Source organism: Lygodium microphyllum, chromosome 4 (assembly GCF_053477565.2).
Source record: "Lygodium microphyllum isolate KBCC chromosome 4, Lygodium_microphyllum_v1.1.10, whole genome shotgun sequence".
In the NCBI taxonomy this organism is placed as follows: domain Eukaryota; kingdom Viridiplantae; phylum Streptophyta; class Polypodiopsida; order Schizaeales; family Lygodiaceae; genus Lygodium; species Lygodium microphyllum.
In genome coordinates, this window is record NC_141138.1 from 15,671,608 (window position 1) to 15,690,855 (window position 19,248).

Here is a 19,248-nt window from a genome sequence, read left to right on the forward strand (position 1 = left end):
TCTTTGGCTAGATTCGAGTGAGATTGCATGTGTCATAGTGAAAATGTCATTGTTAAATGCTGTGTGTTTATCCAACAATATGTTGGGATTTATGGACTGATTTGTAGAGATTGACATGTTCTCTCCTTTTTGTGGCTCACTTGGACACAAGCTGATGGATTAACTTACACTATGGGTTTTTGTTTGCAACCTAATGTTTCTTTTTCTAGTCATGAAGAAAGCATCTTCACTATGATTTGCTTGAAAGAGTTTTCACTAAGTTTGCTTTTGATAACCTAGAAGCAACATGGAATTTCCTTTTGTAAAGGGCACAAACAAGAATAAGAAGATTTGCTCTTCTTCTGTCTTTACATAATCCATTCTTGCATCTAATTACCAACCAATTACGAAGATTGCTATACACCTCTTGATTGGTTATTCTTTTAGGCTTTGAAATAGATTCCCCCTCTGTTATATATTTTTGGGTTTGGAAGTCCCATACATGCATATTGTTGTAGTTTGCCTTGGGATATTGTCTTCAAGGGGTTTTACAATAGAATCATCCTTTTGTTCGAAAGAGAAGACTCAGTAGATTGTAATGATTGCACGAATTGAAAAGCATTCTACTATTGATTCCTAGTTGTATGCTTGTTCTTAGTTATAATGAGTCTATTTTTTCATTCCATTGCTGATTTCTAGTTGTATGCCCATACATCAACTAAAGGGCACACGTTGTTCGTGCCTTAAGTGGACAATCTCATTGTGGCAAGTGACCATGCCCAAAAGGTCAAGTAGACCAAGGAGGTAGTATATGAGATGTTTGAGATGACAGATATGAAGCTAATCCAATTCTTTCTAGGTCATGAGATTTAGCAAACTCCAATGGGGATTTTGATATCCTAGCAACGGTATGTGCAAGAGCTTTTGATCACTTTCAAGATGGAGGAGTATAGGTCTATTTCTACTCGCATGGGTCCGAATTGGAAAGCTACAGCCCATGCATATTCACCAGTGGCAGATGCTACCTGCTACAGATAGTTGATTGGGTCATTGATATGGCTTCTAAATACTTGGATTGCTTTGTGTTTTGCAATTAGTTTACTTGCATGGTTCATGAGTGGACCCAAGATGGTTCATTGGCAGCTTGCCATGAGGATTTTGTAGTTCTTGAGGGGGACTTCCAACCTAGGTATTTATTATCCAATAGGTACAAGAGATTTAGCTTTTGTTCTACAGGGTTGGATAGATTCAGAGTGGGATGGAGATGTTGACGTCAACGACTAGTTATTGCTTTGCTTTGGGTGCAGGTGCGATTTGTTGGAGTAGTAAGAAGCAACCCACAGTTGCTTTGTCATCTACAGAGGAGTATAGAGCAGTGTCTTTTGCCACATGTGAGATAGTGTAGCTTCAGAGGTTGTCAAGAAAGCTTGGCTATCCTTCAGACATGCCCTACTATCCTTCATTGCAACAATGAGAGTTGCATTGCTTTGGTATGGCCATTTTCCATGCTAGGTCAAAGCACATTGAGATATAATACCATTTCATTCAAGAGAAGATATTGGATGAGACTCTTAATGTGGTGTAATGCAAGACAGAGAGAATAACTTGGCAAACTTGTTCATGAAGGCTCTTCCTCATGCCATTCTTTGACAACACTCCAGGTTCTTGAGCCTTATGTTGTGTCCATGAACTAGGAGGGGGTGTTAGAGATTTAGTCATCCCTTGGACATGCATAGGCAGAGTATAATCACTCTAGGCCAGATTTATGCATTTTTGGATCAGGTTTCCCTTTCTTCTTCTTCTTTCTTCTCTTCTTCCTCTCCCTTCTTATATCTCTTTTCTTCTTCGCTAACCTTCTCTTCTTCTTCGTCTTCTTACTCCTTTTCCCTTCTACTTCTTCATTACCTTCCTTTCTTTTATCTTCTCCTATCCTCTATTCTTCTTCTTGTTTGTCTCTTCTTCCTCTTCGATTTCTTGTTCTTCTTCTTACTTCTACTCCTCTCTTCTTGTTCTTCTTACTCCTTCCTGTCACTCCACTTCTTTTTCTCCACTTCTTCCCCTTCTTCTTCTTACTCCTCTATTTTCCTCTTCCTTCACCTCTTCAACTTCTTCTAGTACTTTATCCCTCAAAGGAAACAAAACAAGTTAGAAAGAGCAATACCTCAAAAACCCCAAGAGTATCAGCTTGGCCATGTGCAATGATCGTGCATCCATATTCAATCATCCAATCATGACAAGCAAGTGCCACCTACAGTGCTACACAACTTATCAAAGTAAGAAGAGTGTGAGATTTTTGTGCGTTTTGCGTTTGAGTTTTGTGTTTTTTGTGTTTTTGAGTTTGTATTTTCTGTTTTTCCTACTTTAACAATTCCAATATTTGTAACCTCAATCCAACGAACCGGGTCCTCCCAATTTGAACTTCCTAACCTAGATGGATGGGTTTGAGAATGCTATCCACAAATGCGGATGATCGGTACCCCATTGATCCCATCCACGCTCATGCACAAGTCTCCTATTCCACCACATGGTAGGAGTGTGAGAACCTCACAGTTGCACCATCCTTGGTCCTGGCAATGGAATCAAAATGTTGAGCCAAATGCACCAACAGTTGGGACTTTTGATGGACTTCTATTGTTTCAAAAGTTGCCTGAAGGTAGACAGCTTTGTTACACTTTAAGCACGTCTTTTCTTTCTCGTGTATCTATGTGACTTGGGTTTGGTAACCATGGCAAAATGAACTATCAACCATGCCATTTGGACTATTTGTTTTGTAAATTATTATGGTTAGTCCTTTTCAAGTAAGACACCATGAGTCATGTATAATCATTGTTTGATCTCATAGTCCCTTTGGGTCATTTGTTGGTGTCGGTATAATATCCCACTTGTAGATTTATTGCCTGCATTTGCAAAAGTGTTTTCTAATTTTTTGTTCTATGACATGGCTGTTGACCATCAGGGTCCTGAGAAGAAAGTTATCCAGAGCAGGTAAACCTGCTTAATTTGATCTAATTTATGATTATCTCTGCTTTACGCTGTTTGTTTTCTCTTTTGAGTATATTATTGATCTTCTGTTTACTTCTTGGATTACCACTTTATACCCTTCAAAACTATTTACAATGTTTAATGCATTGCTCTGACTAGTAGATTCTGGTCTGATTGATTTCAGTCTGTCTAATCTTTCTAGCTGTTAATTCAGGTCTATTTTTAGAAAACCTTTATTCTTACTGGAAATGTTGGCTGGCTTTCATGTCATATAAAAGAAAATGCTAGGTCTCAAGGATTAGTACATATGTTAATGCCAACTCTGTCACGTCTTGAATTATCTGTAATTGGTAATGTCTCCAGCTGGCTTGTTTAAAGTATACATTTAAAATTGTAGGTACTATGACTTGGATGCATATCATCGGAGGAAGCTTTTAAAGGATAGGAAGAAAGGATTGAAGAAACTACAAGTAGAAAGGACAGAGTTCAATGACGAAGAGCAACGCCGGTACGTTTGGGCCGAGAATTGTTTACACAAATTCCTGATAATCAGGCTTGACTTTGTTGGCTCTTTAGGTTCTCATTTGTTTGATTTTCTTCTCTCTTTATTGTTGACGATTTTGATTTCAGCATCAAGGAGCTAGTTGTAGTGCCCTATTAAAAAGCTTAATATAGTCAAATTTTTTGTCTTTTCATGAAGGCTTTTGAATTAAACAATAGAAACATGACATCAAAATTATTTGGGGGCCTATCACATATGTAGACAAACAGATACATTAACTCTCTCTCTCTCTCTATATATATATATGTGCTTTTTTTTGTTTTTTTATTGGGGGGGGGGGAGGGAGGGTCAAATGGCTTCATTAAGACTTACAACCACAATACTAACAGAAAAACCATAGCTGTATGTTGTTGGGTTTGACTCACACCTACGCTCACATAGGAGTGTTGATTATCCATAGTATGACAGTGGGGTACTTTTTACTCTCCATAAGAGAGGTTTTTCCTCCCAATTACATTATTCTCTATTTGTGTGTTTATGTTACACAGTTTGGTCTCTTACCGTACTTTCAGGTGTGAACGCACCTTAAGGCACTTACACAACCCTAAGGTCTAAGGGTTGTACTTTGTACTTGTCTTACACACTAGTGAATGAATTGTGTGTCGAGTTGAGTCGGCACTCTGACTCTCTCTATACTATTCATTTTGTGTACTGAGCTTGGAGCTGCCATCTCCATCTTCAACATTTGGTATCAGAGCTAGAGGTTCCTCAGGCCAGCCTCCGTCAGCTGCAACACTTTCATTAGCCTTGTCAGGCTTGCCTAGTCTAGCTCCTCGTCAACTCTTCGGGAGCTGCCGTATGTGGCCAACTAGCGTCTGCCCAACCCAGTCCACCAGCAGGCTCACCAGCCTTGTGCCACCCTACAGCGCAGCCCTGCAGCACTGCTCATGTGCCTGCAGTGCTGCCCTATTCAGCGGCACCTCCCTATCCAGTTGCGCCGCCCCTCCCCCTCCACCTGCGCCGCCCACTATTCCAGTCTAGCGCTGCATGATGACAGCTTCTCCAGTGGCCGCCAGCTGTACAACCTGCTGCCTGGTTCTGCTCTGCTCCTCCAGGATCGGTTGTGCACTAACAGCTCCCCTACAAGCCCGCATAGTCTCACGTGCATTTTCGGCAATCACAGCTCATGTTTGGCTCGTGATTGGCTTGTTTTCAGCTGTCACAGGTATATTACAGAAATTTCTTGGAATTTGGGTAAAAAATTTTGGGGCTTCTGCATGTTTGGCAGACATTGATATATGTACTAAAGTTTTAGTATGAAATTGATTGAAATTGTGGACATGGGACGGTCAAATTTTGGGCCTTTTGTGTTTTCAGTGCTGTTGAGCACTGTTTTTGCATTGGGCAGCATGCTACTTGCTGAAATCTGTAAAAATTTCAGCACATTGAGATAGCAGTGATCAAGTGTGACACAGTTTTGTTATATTACAGCTTGGTGTTTGCTGTAATTCCTGGAAATTTGTAGATTTCCAGGTTAATCCAGCTTTGGTTATTGCTCTTGTGCCTTTTGGAAGATTGACATTTATCATAGCCAATCAAGGATAGAGTGATGTATTCACTTGAGAAAGTGTATGATGCATTTTTGGCTTTTATTGCACTTGTGGAAAATCAATCTGGTTGTTAGATTAAGACTCTCCATTCGGATCGAGGGGGGGAATACATGTCTTCTTTGTTGAACAAATTTTAAAAGCAAAAAGGGATTGCATATCAGTATACTACTACATATACTCCACAATAAAATGAAGTTGCAGAAATGAATAATTGGTCACTCATGGAGATGGTCAGATATATATTGAAAGCTAAAAACTTGCCACATGGTTTTTGGATGGAAGTAGTTATCTGTGCTTGCCACGTTTTGAATAGGTGCCCTACTAAGGCATTTAAAAATGTCATGCCTTTTGAGGCTTGGAACAACCGTAAACCTTCTTTTGGTCACTTTCGTACTTTTTGGTGTCTTGCATATGCTCATATTCCCAAAGTATTGAGAATGAAGTCGGACAATAAGATTGCCAAGTGCATATTTGTGGGGTACAACAGTGAAAGCAAAGGGTGCAAATTGTAGGATCCTGTTTCCAAGAAAGTTTTTGTTAATAGGAATGTGATTTTTGATGAAAAATCAGAATTATCTCTTGCTGGTTTTGACATATATTAGGCTACAAATGATGTGTTTGAAGGGCTGTTGCCTATTTCTTTTGGTGATATAGCTGGAGCTTCATTAATTGAACAAAGTGTTCAGCTAGCTGCTCCATTAAACAATGTAGAAATTTGATCTGAATATTCAGCAAGATGCCGAACTTGAGGTTCATTACGAGCATCTACATAATTAGGAGGCTAGACAAATGCCTAGATGGTACTTGTAGACTTTAAAGGCCAGTCATTTGGATGCTCCTGTTGTTGCTTGTACTAGACGACAAACATGTTTGCATGATCATGCTAATACAATGGAGTTTGTTATCGTAGCAAACACACTTGATGATGAGGAGCCTGATTCTTTTGAGAATGCACAACAAAGTGTGCATTGGATGGCAACAATGCAAGCTGAATTTGATTTTGTCATCATGAAGAATCAAACATGGGATTTACTTACACTATCTGTTGGAAAGAAAGCCATTTGTAATAAATGGGTCTATGAGCTGAAAAGAAAAGCGGATGGATCCATTGATAAGTACAAATCTAGGCTTGTGACAAAAGGCTATGTGCAAAAGAAAGGCATTGATTATGAGGATATATTTGCTCCTACATCTGGTATGACTGCCGTTAGGTGTATGGTTGCTTTGGCTGCCCATTATGGTTGGATTGTGCACTAGCTTGACTTGAAAACTGCATTTTTACATGGGGAACTTTAGGAAGAAGCGTATGTTTAGCAGCCCATGGATTTTGCAGTTGAAGGATCCAGACACTTGGTATGCAAGTTCAAAAAGGTTTTGTATGGTTTGAAGCAAGCTCCACGAGCTTGGTATGCAAAAATTGATGCGTTTTTACTTAGCCAAGGGTTACTTAACAGCCCATCAGAATCTACGCTTTATGTTTGCAAAGAGGGGATCCTTGCTTGTCATTTGTTTTTATGTGGATAATCTTCTGCTGATAAGGACACATATTGATCAGATTTCAGCATTTAAGAAAAATTGACAGAAAACTTTTGAAATGTTAGATTTGGGGCTTTTGCATTATTACTTGGGCATTCAATTTATTCATGATGCTAGAGGCATTGGATTGTCGCAGTCTAGATATATTGGTAAACTTCTTGAGAGATTTGGCTTCTAGGATTGCAAGCCACTTAGCACAGCGATGGAGATTGGACTCAAGCTGTTTTTGCATGATGACAGTGATTTGTTTGACATTCATACATATGCTCGAGCAAGTGGATGCCTCATTTATTTATGCAATACAAGGCTAGATATTCGGTTTGTAGCTTCAGCCTTGAGCAGATATATGCATAGACCATGCATGTCACATTGGCAAGCTGTGAAGTGTGTTTTTTTGTCACTTGCAGGTCACTAGGACTCTTGGATTGCTTTATGCCAAGGGGGGCCTTCTGCAGATACATGCTTAGTGTGATTCCAATTGGGTTGATGATTTTGATTCACGTTACTCTACAAGTGGAAACTGTTTCTTTCTTGGCTTATCTTGCATTTCTTGGCTAAGCAAGAAACAATCCATTGTTGCCACATCGTCTTGTGAAGCTGAATACAAGGTAATTTTCACTAATATAGTTGAATGTGTATGGCTGAGATGTTTGTCGGCTGATCTTGATGTATTTGTCACAGAGCCTACTCCTTTGTTTACTAACAATTAGAGTAGCATTGTTGTGGCACGGAACTTAATGTTTTCTACACGCACAAAATATAGAGATCCACTATCACTTTGTCAGAGAGAGGCTACATGCAAGAGATATCAGCCTTGCTTACTGTCCTACCAACAACAATGTGGTAGACATCTTCACCAAAGCTCTTCCTTGCGGCAAATTTCAAGCATTTCGTAATGCATTGAATTTGATATCCTTTTGTGGATGATCCTTGTATGCGGATTACTTTTACCCTAGGGGATTTTGTTAGGTTTGACTCATGCCTATGCTTACAAAGGAGTGTCCGTGATCCGTAGTAGGACATTGGGACCCTTTTTACACTTCGTAAGAGAGTTTTTTCCCCCCAGTCACATTATTCTCTATTTGTGTGTTTATGTTACACAATTCGGTCACTTACCGCACTTTATACCCTTTTGGATGTGAACGTACCTTAATGCACTTACATAACCGTAAGATCTAAGGGTTGTACTTTGTACTTTCACTTACACATTGGAATTGAATGGTGTGTCGAGCTATGTCTACACTCTCACTCTCTCTCTACTGTTCACTCTGTTTTGAGCTGATAGCTGCCATCTCCATCTTTAACAGATGTTCAACTAAGAGAAGTCAGATAAATAAGAACCAAAGCATAAGGATGGAGATATATCACCTTTGCCATTCAAAAAGAAGCTAACATATTAGTAGTTAGTAGAATATATAAGTGAAAGACGATGTTTCTCTTGTGAAGAAAAAGGACATAAGACTAGTCAATGCTCTATTAGCTCAAAGAAGGAAAACGATCTCCAAGAAACACCTTAAGCAAATGCCGTACCTAAGGAATCCTTGCAAAAACAAGATGAAACTCTGTTAGAGAAAATGAAGCTTTTTATGGCTTGGATTAAAATTGCTAATCAATGTATTCTCATTCATTTTGATATAGGGGCTACATATCATTATATCCATCCTTAGATTGCCGAAGCTTTGCATCTACCAAAGGAGAGGTTTGGAACACCAGAAATATTAGGTGTTGCTTTTCAAGGAATGGAATCTGAAGTTACTCCTATTCTTGGGAAACTACGAATTGAGATAAGAGATTATCTAAATCATGAGAGTTTTGTTATGGGAGACCTTGGTCATTGTGATATTGTACTAGGAATACATTGGCATAGAATAATAGATCCAGCCATTGATTGAAATCAAAATAAGTTTAGACTCCCTTTCAAGGGTAGAAATGTATCTTTTGATGTGGAAGTGGAAGAAAACTCTATTCCCATCTTATTCCATTTACAAATTTGTAAAGTAGTGAAAAATTTTATTTCCTCGTACTTGATTCCGTCAAAGATTCTAACAAAGAGTCTAGAATTGAAGAGTCTATCTTAGATATGAACGAGGTTTGAATGAGTTTCTTAAAGGAGCATGAAGATTGTTTTGTAGACACTTCACTTAACGAGTTACCACTAGAGAGGCCAAAAGATCATCACATTGATCTCATTCTTGGAAGCTCACTTTCATATAGGCCACTCTATCATGTGAGTCCAACACAACAAGAGGGGATTATGAAGCAAGTGAATGAGCTCTTGGAGAAGGGTCTAATAAGACTAAGTTTCTCATTTTTTTACTCTCCAATCCTATTAGTGCAGAAGAAAGATAGATCTTGGTACATGCATGCGGACTACAAGGCCCTCAACAAAATTATAATACAGAATAGGTTTCCCATTCCAAGAATTGATGATATATTAGATAGATTGGATGGATCCAAAGTATTTAGCGGGTAAATTGAAGAGTCACTACCATCAGATAATGATTGCTCCTCAAGATATTTATAAAACAACATTCAAGACAACTTTTGGTTTGTTTGAGTTTCTTATACTACCATTTGGTCTCACTAATGCTCTTGCAACCTTTAATAGAATGATGGAAAGAATCTTTAGAGCACATTGGAAGTTTACTTGTACTTTCTTTAACGATATTTTGGTTTATTCAAAAGATAAAGAAGGGCACAAGGAACACTTGAAAATAGTGTTTCAAGAACTCCATAAACACAATTTTTATGTGAATGGCAAAAAGACTGAAATTTTTCTAGAAGAGATTCACTACTTGGGCCATCTTGTATCCAAAGATGGGATTCGGATGAATCCTGAAAAAGTCAAGGCTATGAATGGCTAGAATTGACTCGTGTTCATGAAGTTTGATGGAGCTTGATTGAGCTGAGAGTGAACACGATGGATAACACACACACACACAGAGTAGAGAGCACTAGAAAGGAGAGTGAGCACGACACCTCTGATGTTCGGTACAAAAGACTAGTGTACCTCTGTAGGTTCTAGATAGATATATATGAAAGTAAAAATGTGCTAAGGGTGTGTTCACACCCGTGGACATATAAAACGCATGATGGCCCTTTATTCCTAACAACCTTTCACCTAAAGGTAATCTGTCTTAAGAGGAGAAAAGAATTAGCTAATTCTAGGTATGTACAAAGCTGAAATACATATACCTATCCAACTCCAATTATTTGTCGGCAATGAGCAAACCGCTCTGCTAGAAGACCCTTCATGAGAAGATCTGTAGAATTATCATCTGTCTGCACTTTGACAAGCTCACCGCTCTTGCTGTCAAGTACATCTCTAATGAAGTGATACTTCACCTTCGTCTTTGCATGAAAGACGAGATTCTGTACTAGCATGATAGTACTTTGACTATCACAATGGACAATAAGTAACTCCATAATGCCAAGCTCTCCCACCAGATGTGAAAGCTATAAAGCCTCCTTGCATGCCTCAGTGGCAGCCATATACTCTGCCTCTATAGTAGACAATGCAACACACTTTTGTAGCGTGGAGATCCAAGAGACTGCTCCTCTTGTGGAGGTAAACACATACCCAGAGGTGGACTTTTTGCAGTCTGCATGACCAGCATAGTTTGCATCCGTAAAGCTTACGACAGAAGCCTTTTGCTTTCCAAAGCAGATGCACAAATCCTTTGTGCCTTTGAGGTATCTCATAATACATTTCAATGCTTCCCAATGGTTTTTACTGGGTTTGCCATGTATCTGCTAACCACTCCCACTGCAAAGGCAATGTTAGAACGTGTAGCAACCATAGCATACATCAAATTGCCAACTACTGAAGCATATGGTATCTTGGCATTTCATCCTTCTCATCATCAGATGTAGGGCTGTCCTCTACACCGACTTTCACATATGGAGGCAATGGAACCCCAATTGTTTTCCCCCCCTCCATGTTGAAACGTTACAAAACCTTGGAGATATACTCCTGCTGAGATACATAGAGTAATCCTTTTGACCTATCTCTGAGTATTCGCATGCCAAGAATGTGATGTGTATCACCAAGATCCTTTATGTCAAAGCTGTCATGAAGACTTTGCTTTAGTGAGTCCAAGCTATGAGTATCCATGCTAGCAATCAACATGTCATCTACATACAAAACCAAGATAATCAGGCTGCCATCTATTGCCTTCTTGGTGTACAAGCAGTGATCCACTTGACTTCTATGGAAACCTTGAGAATGCATGAATGTATCAAACTTATGATACCATTCTCTTGGTGCTTGTTTCAGCCCATACAAACTCCTTTTGAGTTTACATACCATCTTCTCTTTCCCTTTTTCAACTAACCCTTCAGGCTACTGCATATATATGTCTTTATGCAGATCACCATGTAAGAATGTAGTCTTCACATCCATTTATATGAGCTCCTTATCTTCAGCTGCAACCAAGTCCAAAATGGTTCTCAATGTACTTATTTTGACTACAGGAGAGAAGATCTCATCAAAGTCAATTCCATTTTCTTGCTTGTACCCCTTCACAACCAATCTTGCTTTGTACTTTGGTGAGGAACGAGAAGTGACCTTCATCTTGTAAATCCATTTGCATGGAAGTGTTTTCTGCCCTTTGGGCAACTGCACCAAGTCCCAAGTACCATTTTTCTCAAGAGATTCCATTTCTGACAACATGGCGTTATACCATTTCTTGCTGTCCTGTCTGTCCATTGCTTCCTTGAAGCAAGACGGTTCACCATAGTTTGTCAACATGACATAATCAGCCACATTGTTTGCACCAAGAATGAATCTATTAGGTTGTCTAATAGCCCTAGACAATCTCCTTACCCAATGATCATTGTTTGTTGGCTGTTGAGCATTTTCAGCTTGCTGTCCTAGTATTTCAGCCTGCAAATCAGCATTAACAGCTTGCTGTCTTGGCTGTTCTTGCACATGTAGTGGCTCATTATCATGGGAAATAGCTGGCTGATCATTTCCAACATTATTTTCTGCATTTGCAGATTCATTTACAGTAGGTATTTGCTGCTGTACAGCGGGCACGTTTTGCTATGCAAAAGGTATTTCTTCCTGGAATACAACCCTACGGACCTCCTCAGTCTTTTCAGGCTGTTTATGCATGCAATCTTTCCGGAAGATAACATCATTGCTGCGTACTATTTTCCTTTTCTCGGGATCCCATAATCTATACCTCATTTCACCCTCGTCACCATATCCTAGGAAAATGCATTTACAGGTTTTTGGCTCAAGTTTGCTGTGTTCTTCTTTACGAATGTGCACAAAAGTCTCGCAGCCAAATACTTTTAGGTGAGCGTATGAAGGTAGCTTGCCTGACTACACTTCCTGAGGGATTCCCCGCTCCCAAAAGACCTGTTCAGTGTCCGATTAATCAAGTGAACAGCTATCATAACAGCCTCTGTGCAAAAGCCATGGGGTAATGCAGCATGAGGCAGCATCATACGGACCTTATCCTGTATGGTCCGATTCATACGTTATGAAACTCCATTTTGGGGTGGATTATGAGGGGCATTGAGTTCCCTCTCTATCCCTTTGCTGTCACAAAATGCTTGAAAGGCCTTGGACACATATTTCCCACCATTGTCAAAGCAAAGACACTTAAGTGTCTTATCGGTTTGATTTTCAACCAATGCCAAGAATTTTTGAAACTTGTCAAGCACTTCGTCCTTGCTACGAATAGAGTAAAGCCATACGTTCCGAGTAGCATCATCGACAAAGGTGACAAAGTATTTCTTTCCCCTAAAGATAACCCTCGCATCTGACATGCATCGGAATGTACTAACTCTAGAGGAGAAGATTTCAGTGAAAGAGACTTCTTATGAAACGTCTGTGCATGTTTATCATAAACACAATGATCACAATGCTCAAAATGAGCATAATGAAGACAAGGCAAGTAACCCAAATGAGAAAGCACTTTCATTTCAGTTTGACTTATGTGTCCTAACCGGCCATGCTACAAAGAAACACTTGGCTGCTCGGTCATAGCAACAACATGGTCATGCACACTAGATACATGGAGAGGATACAAGGTATCACGTTTACAACCTCTGGCAATCACTCTAGATCCCTTACAGGTCTTCCATTTTCCATCACCAAAGGTAGTATGAAATCCATCGTCATCTAGCTGCCTTGTGCTAATCAAGCTCTTCTTGAGCTGAGGTACATGCGGTACATGTTGAAGTGTGAAGACAGAACCATGCTGAAACTACAACTGCACATTGCCAATACTTGCAATGTCACATGCATAGTTGTCCCCAAGATGAACAACACCATGTCGACCTCGTGTATAGTCAGAAAACAACTTATGATGAGGGGTGATATGAAAGGAAGCACCTGAATCTAGAATCCAAGTGTGCATGTAATCATCCGTATCTGCAAGTAAAGCATGTGTACTAAAGTGTGAAGAAACAAAGAGTACGTCATTCCCACTGTCACTGTCATGAATGACTACATTCACCTCTTTAATTTTAACACTGCTCTTCTTATGCTGACTCTCTTTCTTGTTTTCCTTGCTATCATTTGTCCTTTTGCCCTTTCCTTTCTCGTTCTTCCATTTGTAGCAGTCACGTTTAAAGTGACCCTTTTTGCCACAATGATGGCATTCAGCATCCTTACCACGTCGTTTACTGCGTCCCTTGCTATTAGATTTGTCTTTCTGCTATGATCTGCCTCTAGTATGCAAAGCACTTGAAGACTTACTGGATGCATTGTTCTGCCGATTCATTTCTTCCATGAGTAGAGCACCCTCTACATCAGCATACAAAAGAATCGCATTAGAATTGCTCATAGCAGTCCTGAATATATCCCAACTCTCTAGAAGAGTGCAAAGCAAGAACATAGCCTTAAATTCTTCATCAATCAAGAACTTCAAGGCAGCCAGCTGGCTGAAAATGGAGTTAAACTCACTCAAGTGAGTAGACATTGCTGTACCCTCTTTCATATGCAAATCCATAAGCTTTTTCAGCCAGTAAACTTTGCTTGCGGCACTCTTCTGGGCATACAGTTCTTCTAGTTGAGTCCAAATAGTATAGGCAGAATCCAAACCTTCAATGTTAAACAACGAGGTATCAGAAATCGATAGCTCGATGCATAGTTGTCAGGTACGAAAAGTATGGTACGATACGATACGATACGATATGATAAAATATGGTACTAAATGGTACCTTAAGATTTTATAAGGTACGGTACGATATTAGTACGAAAAAAAATTTTAACTTCATTATTTTGAACTATAGATGATAGAACAGATGTTTAAAGTCTAAATAGCAATGCTATTGGAGTAAATAAGATGAATACTTGAGGGTAACACGCCAAAACCTCTATGGCATATGCCGCATACGCTATAACTTACAAGTACATACATTGGAGTGGATACATCATACATGAATGATCATACAAATAAGAGGCATGTATGCTTGAGAGAGAGAGAGAGAGAGAGAGAGAGAGAGAGAGAGAGAGAGAGAGATGAAATGACAAGAGATGCTTTATTAACGTCTACAAGAGGCCAAAATGACCTGTGAGACCAATATTTACCAAACAAACCACCAAAGGTTTTGGTAAAAGATTTATGAATTTTGTTATGGTTTTGTTTGGCATTGCTAAGGCTAAAGTAGTTACCAATGGTACATTCACTAATTCGTGTACTCTCAGAAGGTACATTAGGCCAAGCTATCCTCTGGCCTAGTTTATTAGCAATGTGTACTAATGCTTTGGATTGGGTGGTGCAAAATGAGCTGACAAAGGTAAAATCAATAGGATTAAGCTACTTGATGATTCTCAAATGGTGCTGAATTTATTTATTGATGACACTAACATATTGTGAAAAATGATGGGACATCAATTAGAAACGTTTGGAATTGCTTGAATACCTTATGTATGGCCTTTGGCTCTAGGATAAATCATAGCAAAACATGTATGAGGAGTCCAATCAAGCTTCCACCCCCTTTCTTGGTTGATTGATCAAGGCTACAAAATCACCACCACCACCACCACCACCACCACCACAACAGCAGTCAACAACCCAAACCACCACCAACAACAACAACCACGCAAAAAGAAAAAAGAAAAAAAGTAGTAGTTTTTTTGTACCCATTCGTACGAATTTGTACGGTACGGTACGGTACGAACCGTATAGTACGAACTAGTTTGTACTACGTACGAGTGCAACTACGGCTTGATGGTTGAGCGTGCAAACTCATTTAACTTATTCTAGTCTTCTTCCTGTTCCATATTTGCGGGCTTTGCCCCTTTGGTCTTGATTGGCCTTTCATGCTTCTTCTGCAATAGGATAATATAGCATAGTTTTTGCCAAACTGCAAAGTTATGTGCTCCTTCAAGCTTCTTAATGTGCATGAGATGACTGCTGTCACTGCTGCCAGCTGTAAACACCCCGAACAACGTAGTATGCTTAACAATTATAATATTTGCTTGTTTTCGAGATTTAATATAAAAGAGAATGAACACTTAAAGCTGAAAATGAAAATTACTCACAAAATTACAGCCATGAAAATGTAAAAGTAATGGAGATAAGATTGAGGGTTGAAGATGGGCAACCCCCCTTTCCCCCCCCCCCCCCCCCGAAGGAATGTATTTCTGCTCAACCCAAGTCCCTTAGGGAAGAGCTCAGTTACAATCAACCTGAGAGTGAGGAGAAGTAATTCTCACTCTCACAAGATCATGCAAAGATGTACAAACACACATGCATTATCTATTATGCAATGATAAGAACTGATTTCTTTACAGTATGAGAGAAGAAAGAGGGGAAATCAGCCTTTCTCCATCGTTGAACAGTAGTACATAGATAGGGCTTGCTTCTTGTTGCTAAAATGGAAGAAAGAGCTTGAGAAGGAGGTGCTGTAATGAATTTACAGGCTTGTTGTCCTGTAAAACAGCAGTGATAGAAGAGGGAATATGGAGGAATTTGATAATGGAGAAGTGGAGGATGATGATGGGGATGGATGAGGCCAGTTTCTAGCTATCTGTGGTGAAAGGTGAGAAGGATCGAAGCTTGCACGCGAGCTATGGCGGGAGAGCAAGAGCAAGAAAGAGAGAGACAAGAAATGGGAACTCCAACAGTCACAATGTGTGACCGGGCCTTCCTTTATTCAAACTGTCACTAAAAGAATAAAGAATAAAGTGACGTGACGGGCGCCCGCCACCTGCAGTGTGCAGTGGCGGGTACTGTCAGTGTAGTAATACACGGGCGGCACGGCGGAGGCGCCTTTACCCCCAACAAAGGTGAGAAGGATCGAAGCTTGCACGCGAGCTATGGCGGGAGAGCAAGAGCAAGAAAGAGAGAGACAAGAAATGGGAACTCCAACAGTCACAATGTGTGACCGGGCCTTCCTTTATTCAAACTGTCACTAAAAGAATAAAGAATAAAGTGACGTGACGGGCGCCCGCCACCTGCAGTGTGCAGTGGCGGGTACTGTCAGTGTAGTAATACACGGGGCGGCACGGCGGAGGCCTTTACCCCCAACAACCTCCCACTTAAAGGCGAATCTGCCGTAGTGAGAGAGAAGAAAAAAAGAAAAGACAGTACAAATGTACATAGGTACAAGGGATGAGGAAAGGTGACATCTCATCCAACGCCCATCAACCTCCTGAGGAAGGCAAAGCGCTCAGTAGTGAGGCTCTTCGTGAGCAGATCTGCAGGATTCTCGTCAGTGGAGATCTTGACAAGGTCAACAGACCTGTCCTCCACGACACCACGTATGAAGTGATACCTCACCTCAATGTGTTTCGTCTTCGCATGGAAGGCCGGATTCTTAGCCAACTGAATGGCACTCATAGAATCCGAATGCAGTGTAGGTGTAGCATCAATCCCAAGGTCAGCAACTAGACGGCCTAACCATATGGCCTCCTTGCAAGCCTCAGTGGCTGTAACATACTCGGCCTCAGTGGTAGACAAAGCCGTACACTTCTGAATCCTGGACATCCAAGAGACAGCCCCTCCAGCATAGGTGAATACATAGCCAGAAGTGGACTTTCTACTATCTGCATGTCCTGCATAATCGGAGTCAGTGTACCCCACGACTCCTGTATCCTGGCTGCCATAGCAAATACACATATCTGCTGTGCCCTTCAGGTACCTCATGATACCCTTCACGGCATTCCAATGTCTGCTGCCAGGTGTAGCCATATAGCGTGCCACAACACCAACTGCATGCGCAATATCTGGACGAGTGGCTATCATGGCATACATCAAACTGCCCACGGCTGAAGCATAAGGATCTTGGCCATCTCGGCCCTCTGCTCATCTGTCTGCGGACAATCGGCCTGTGATACCTTCACATAAGAAGGTAATGGACAGCCAATAGGCTTTACGTCCTGCATGCGGAAGCGCTCAAGGACTTTATGAATGTACACCCACTTGCATGGCAAAGCCTTCTTGCCCTTAGGCAAGGCAACCAAATCCCAAGTCTCATTCTTATGAAGGGAGTCTATCTCAGATTGCATAGCCCTCTCCCAGGAGTGACTGTCACCCCTGCGCATAGCCTCATCATAAGTAAAAGGCTCTCCTGCATCTGTAACCAAAACATAATGCATAGAGAGCTGAAATCTGTCAGGTGGATGTCTGTCTCTAGCAGACCGTCTCACCGTAGGCTCTGTTGCCTGTCTAACTGCCTGTCCGACACCCTGGCCTTGTGGAGGAACTGCTGCAGGCTATACTACTGGCTGTGCTGGAGCTCTAGGCTCCTCCTGAAAGATCACTCTGCGGATCTCAACCACCTTCTCAGGCTGCCTGTGCATCTTGTCTTTATGGAATACGACATCATGGCTGCGTACTATTTTCCGCGCCTGCGGATCCCATAGGCGATAGCCCATCTCTCCTGACTCACCATAGCCAAGGAATATGCATTTAATGCTCTTTGGATCCAATTTACTCCTCTTGTCCTTGGGCACATGGCAGAATGCCTCACATCCAAAGACACGGAGATGCGCATAAGAGGGTGGCTTACCAGCCCAAACTTCCTCTGCAACCTGGAAATCCAATCCACTGGAAGACGATCGGTTTATGACATGCACTGCCGTACTAACTGCCTCAGCCCAAAAACTCTGGGGTAGGCCTGCATGGCTAAGCATAGAGCGCACACGCTCCTGAATAGTCCTGTTCATGCGCTCAGCCAAACCATTCTGGGGTGGGGTGTAAGGGGCGGTCAACTGACGCTTAATACCCCTGTCATCACAAAACTGCTCAAAAGCACATGAGACATATTCTCCCCCATTGTCAGTCCTAAGGCATTTCAGCCTATACCCAGTCTGGTTCTCAACAAGAGCAAGCCAACGCTGAAAGACTGCCAAGACATCGGACTTTTGCTTTATGGGATAAGCCCACACTTTCCTAGAAAAATCATCAATGAAGGTAAGAAAGTACTTCGCGCCACCCATAGACATGCAAGGCATAGGCCCACAAACATCGGAATGCACCAATGCCAAGGGCTCACTCATGCGTGGCCTACCCGATTTCTTATGCATAGACCTATTCTGCTTACCATAAAGACAATGATCACACGAGTCAAAACATGCATAATCCAAAGGCGGAAGATACTGCAAACCAGATAACATTTTCATTCCCTTTAAAGACATATGCCCCAAACGGGCATGCCAAAGTGATACATGTGGGATAGAGCCCACTGCCAAAACATGGTCTACAGAAGACCCAGATACAACTAGAGGATAGAGGCTGCCAGCCTTGGCGCCTCTAGCAAGCACAAGTCTGCCTTTGGTGATCTTCCAGGCAGAATCCCCAAAACAGACATGAAACCCTGCATCATTCAACTGTCCTGCAGACATAAGACTGCGCGTAAGCGCAGGTACATGACGTACATCCCTGAGCAAAAAGGAACTGCCAGTGGAAAACTGCAACTGAATATCTCCACAGTCCACAATATCAAGAGACCTGTCATCTCCAAGTCTGACTGATCCAGATACAGTACGGTAAGAGTGAAACCACTCACGGTAAGGCGTCACATGGAAGGACGCACCTGAATCCAATAACCAGCACTGTGCATACATCATGTGCATACATTCCCAAGGCACTAGGCATCATGTAGACCGCATACGGGCATCAAATAGCACAACCGGAATGGAGTATAAGTAACAAATGCTAATGCCAATGGTGCTGCCCTGTTTTCAGCCTGTTATGACAGTTTATGACAGTCCCAAATCTGAAGAGATTAGCCCCGAATGATCAAGACCAATGCCCAAAGCTTGAATGACATCAAACATGAAGTCTATAGCCCTCTTGATCAAGGTAGAGAGCAAGAAGCAATGGCCAAGTGTGGAGCTGAAGTAGATGAGTGCTCACAGCTTGGAAAAAAATGATGCAATCTGCCCTGTTGGTGCTGAACTTGCTGCTGCTCCACATGGGCTGAAAAGGGGGTAATGGGGGGCTCAAGAAGGGCCTATCGAAGGCCTATGACAAGCCTCTTTGAGCCTTGATAGGTGTAAGGCACAATATGAGGGGAATAAGCTTCAAGGGTTTGAAGCCATGGCTGCCCTTGCTGTTTGCAACATGTAGACTGAAATAAAACCCTGAAAGAATGATCAAATACCTCAGTATCAATGCCTTGAAGGTGCCTCAATAGGCTGGGAAGGTGCTCGGGAAGCCGGGGAGTGACGGG

The 19,248-nt window shown here is 41.4% G+C and overlaps 1 protein-coding gene across 3 annotated transcripts in view; it reads left to right on the plus strand.

Annotated features, from left to right (window-relative positions):
- The window catches only part of LOC148036825 (uncharacterized), a 115,077-nt gene that overhangs the window by 76,816 nt on the left and 19,013 nt on the right, over positions 1–19,248 (plus strand). For all 3 annotated transcript variants that reach the window (XR_015690523.1, XR_015690522.1, XM_087675727.1), the window contains exon 5: positions 3,359–3,469. Coding sequence is in view for 1 of the 3 variants with exons in the window: in XM_087675727.1 (XP_087531853.1) it covers positions 3,359–3,469 (111 nt within the window). In the remaining 2 variants the exon portion in view is untranslated. The remainder of the gene's footprint in view (positions 1–3,358; positions 3,470–19,248) is intronic.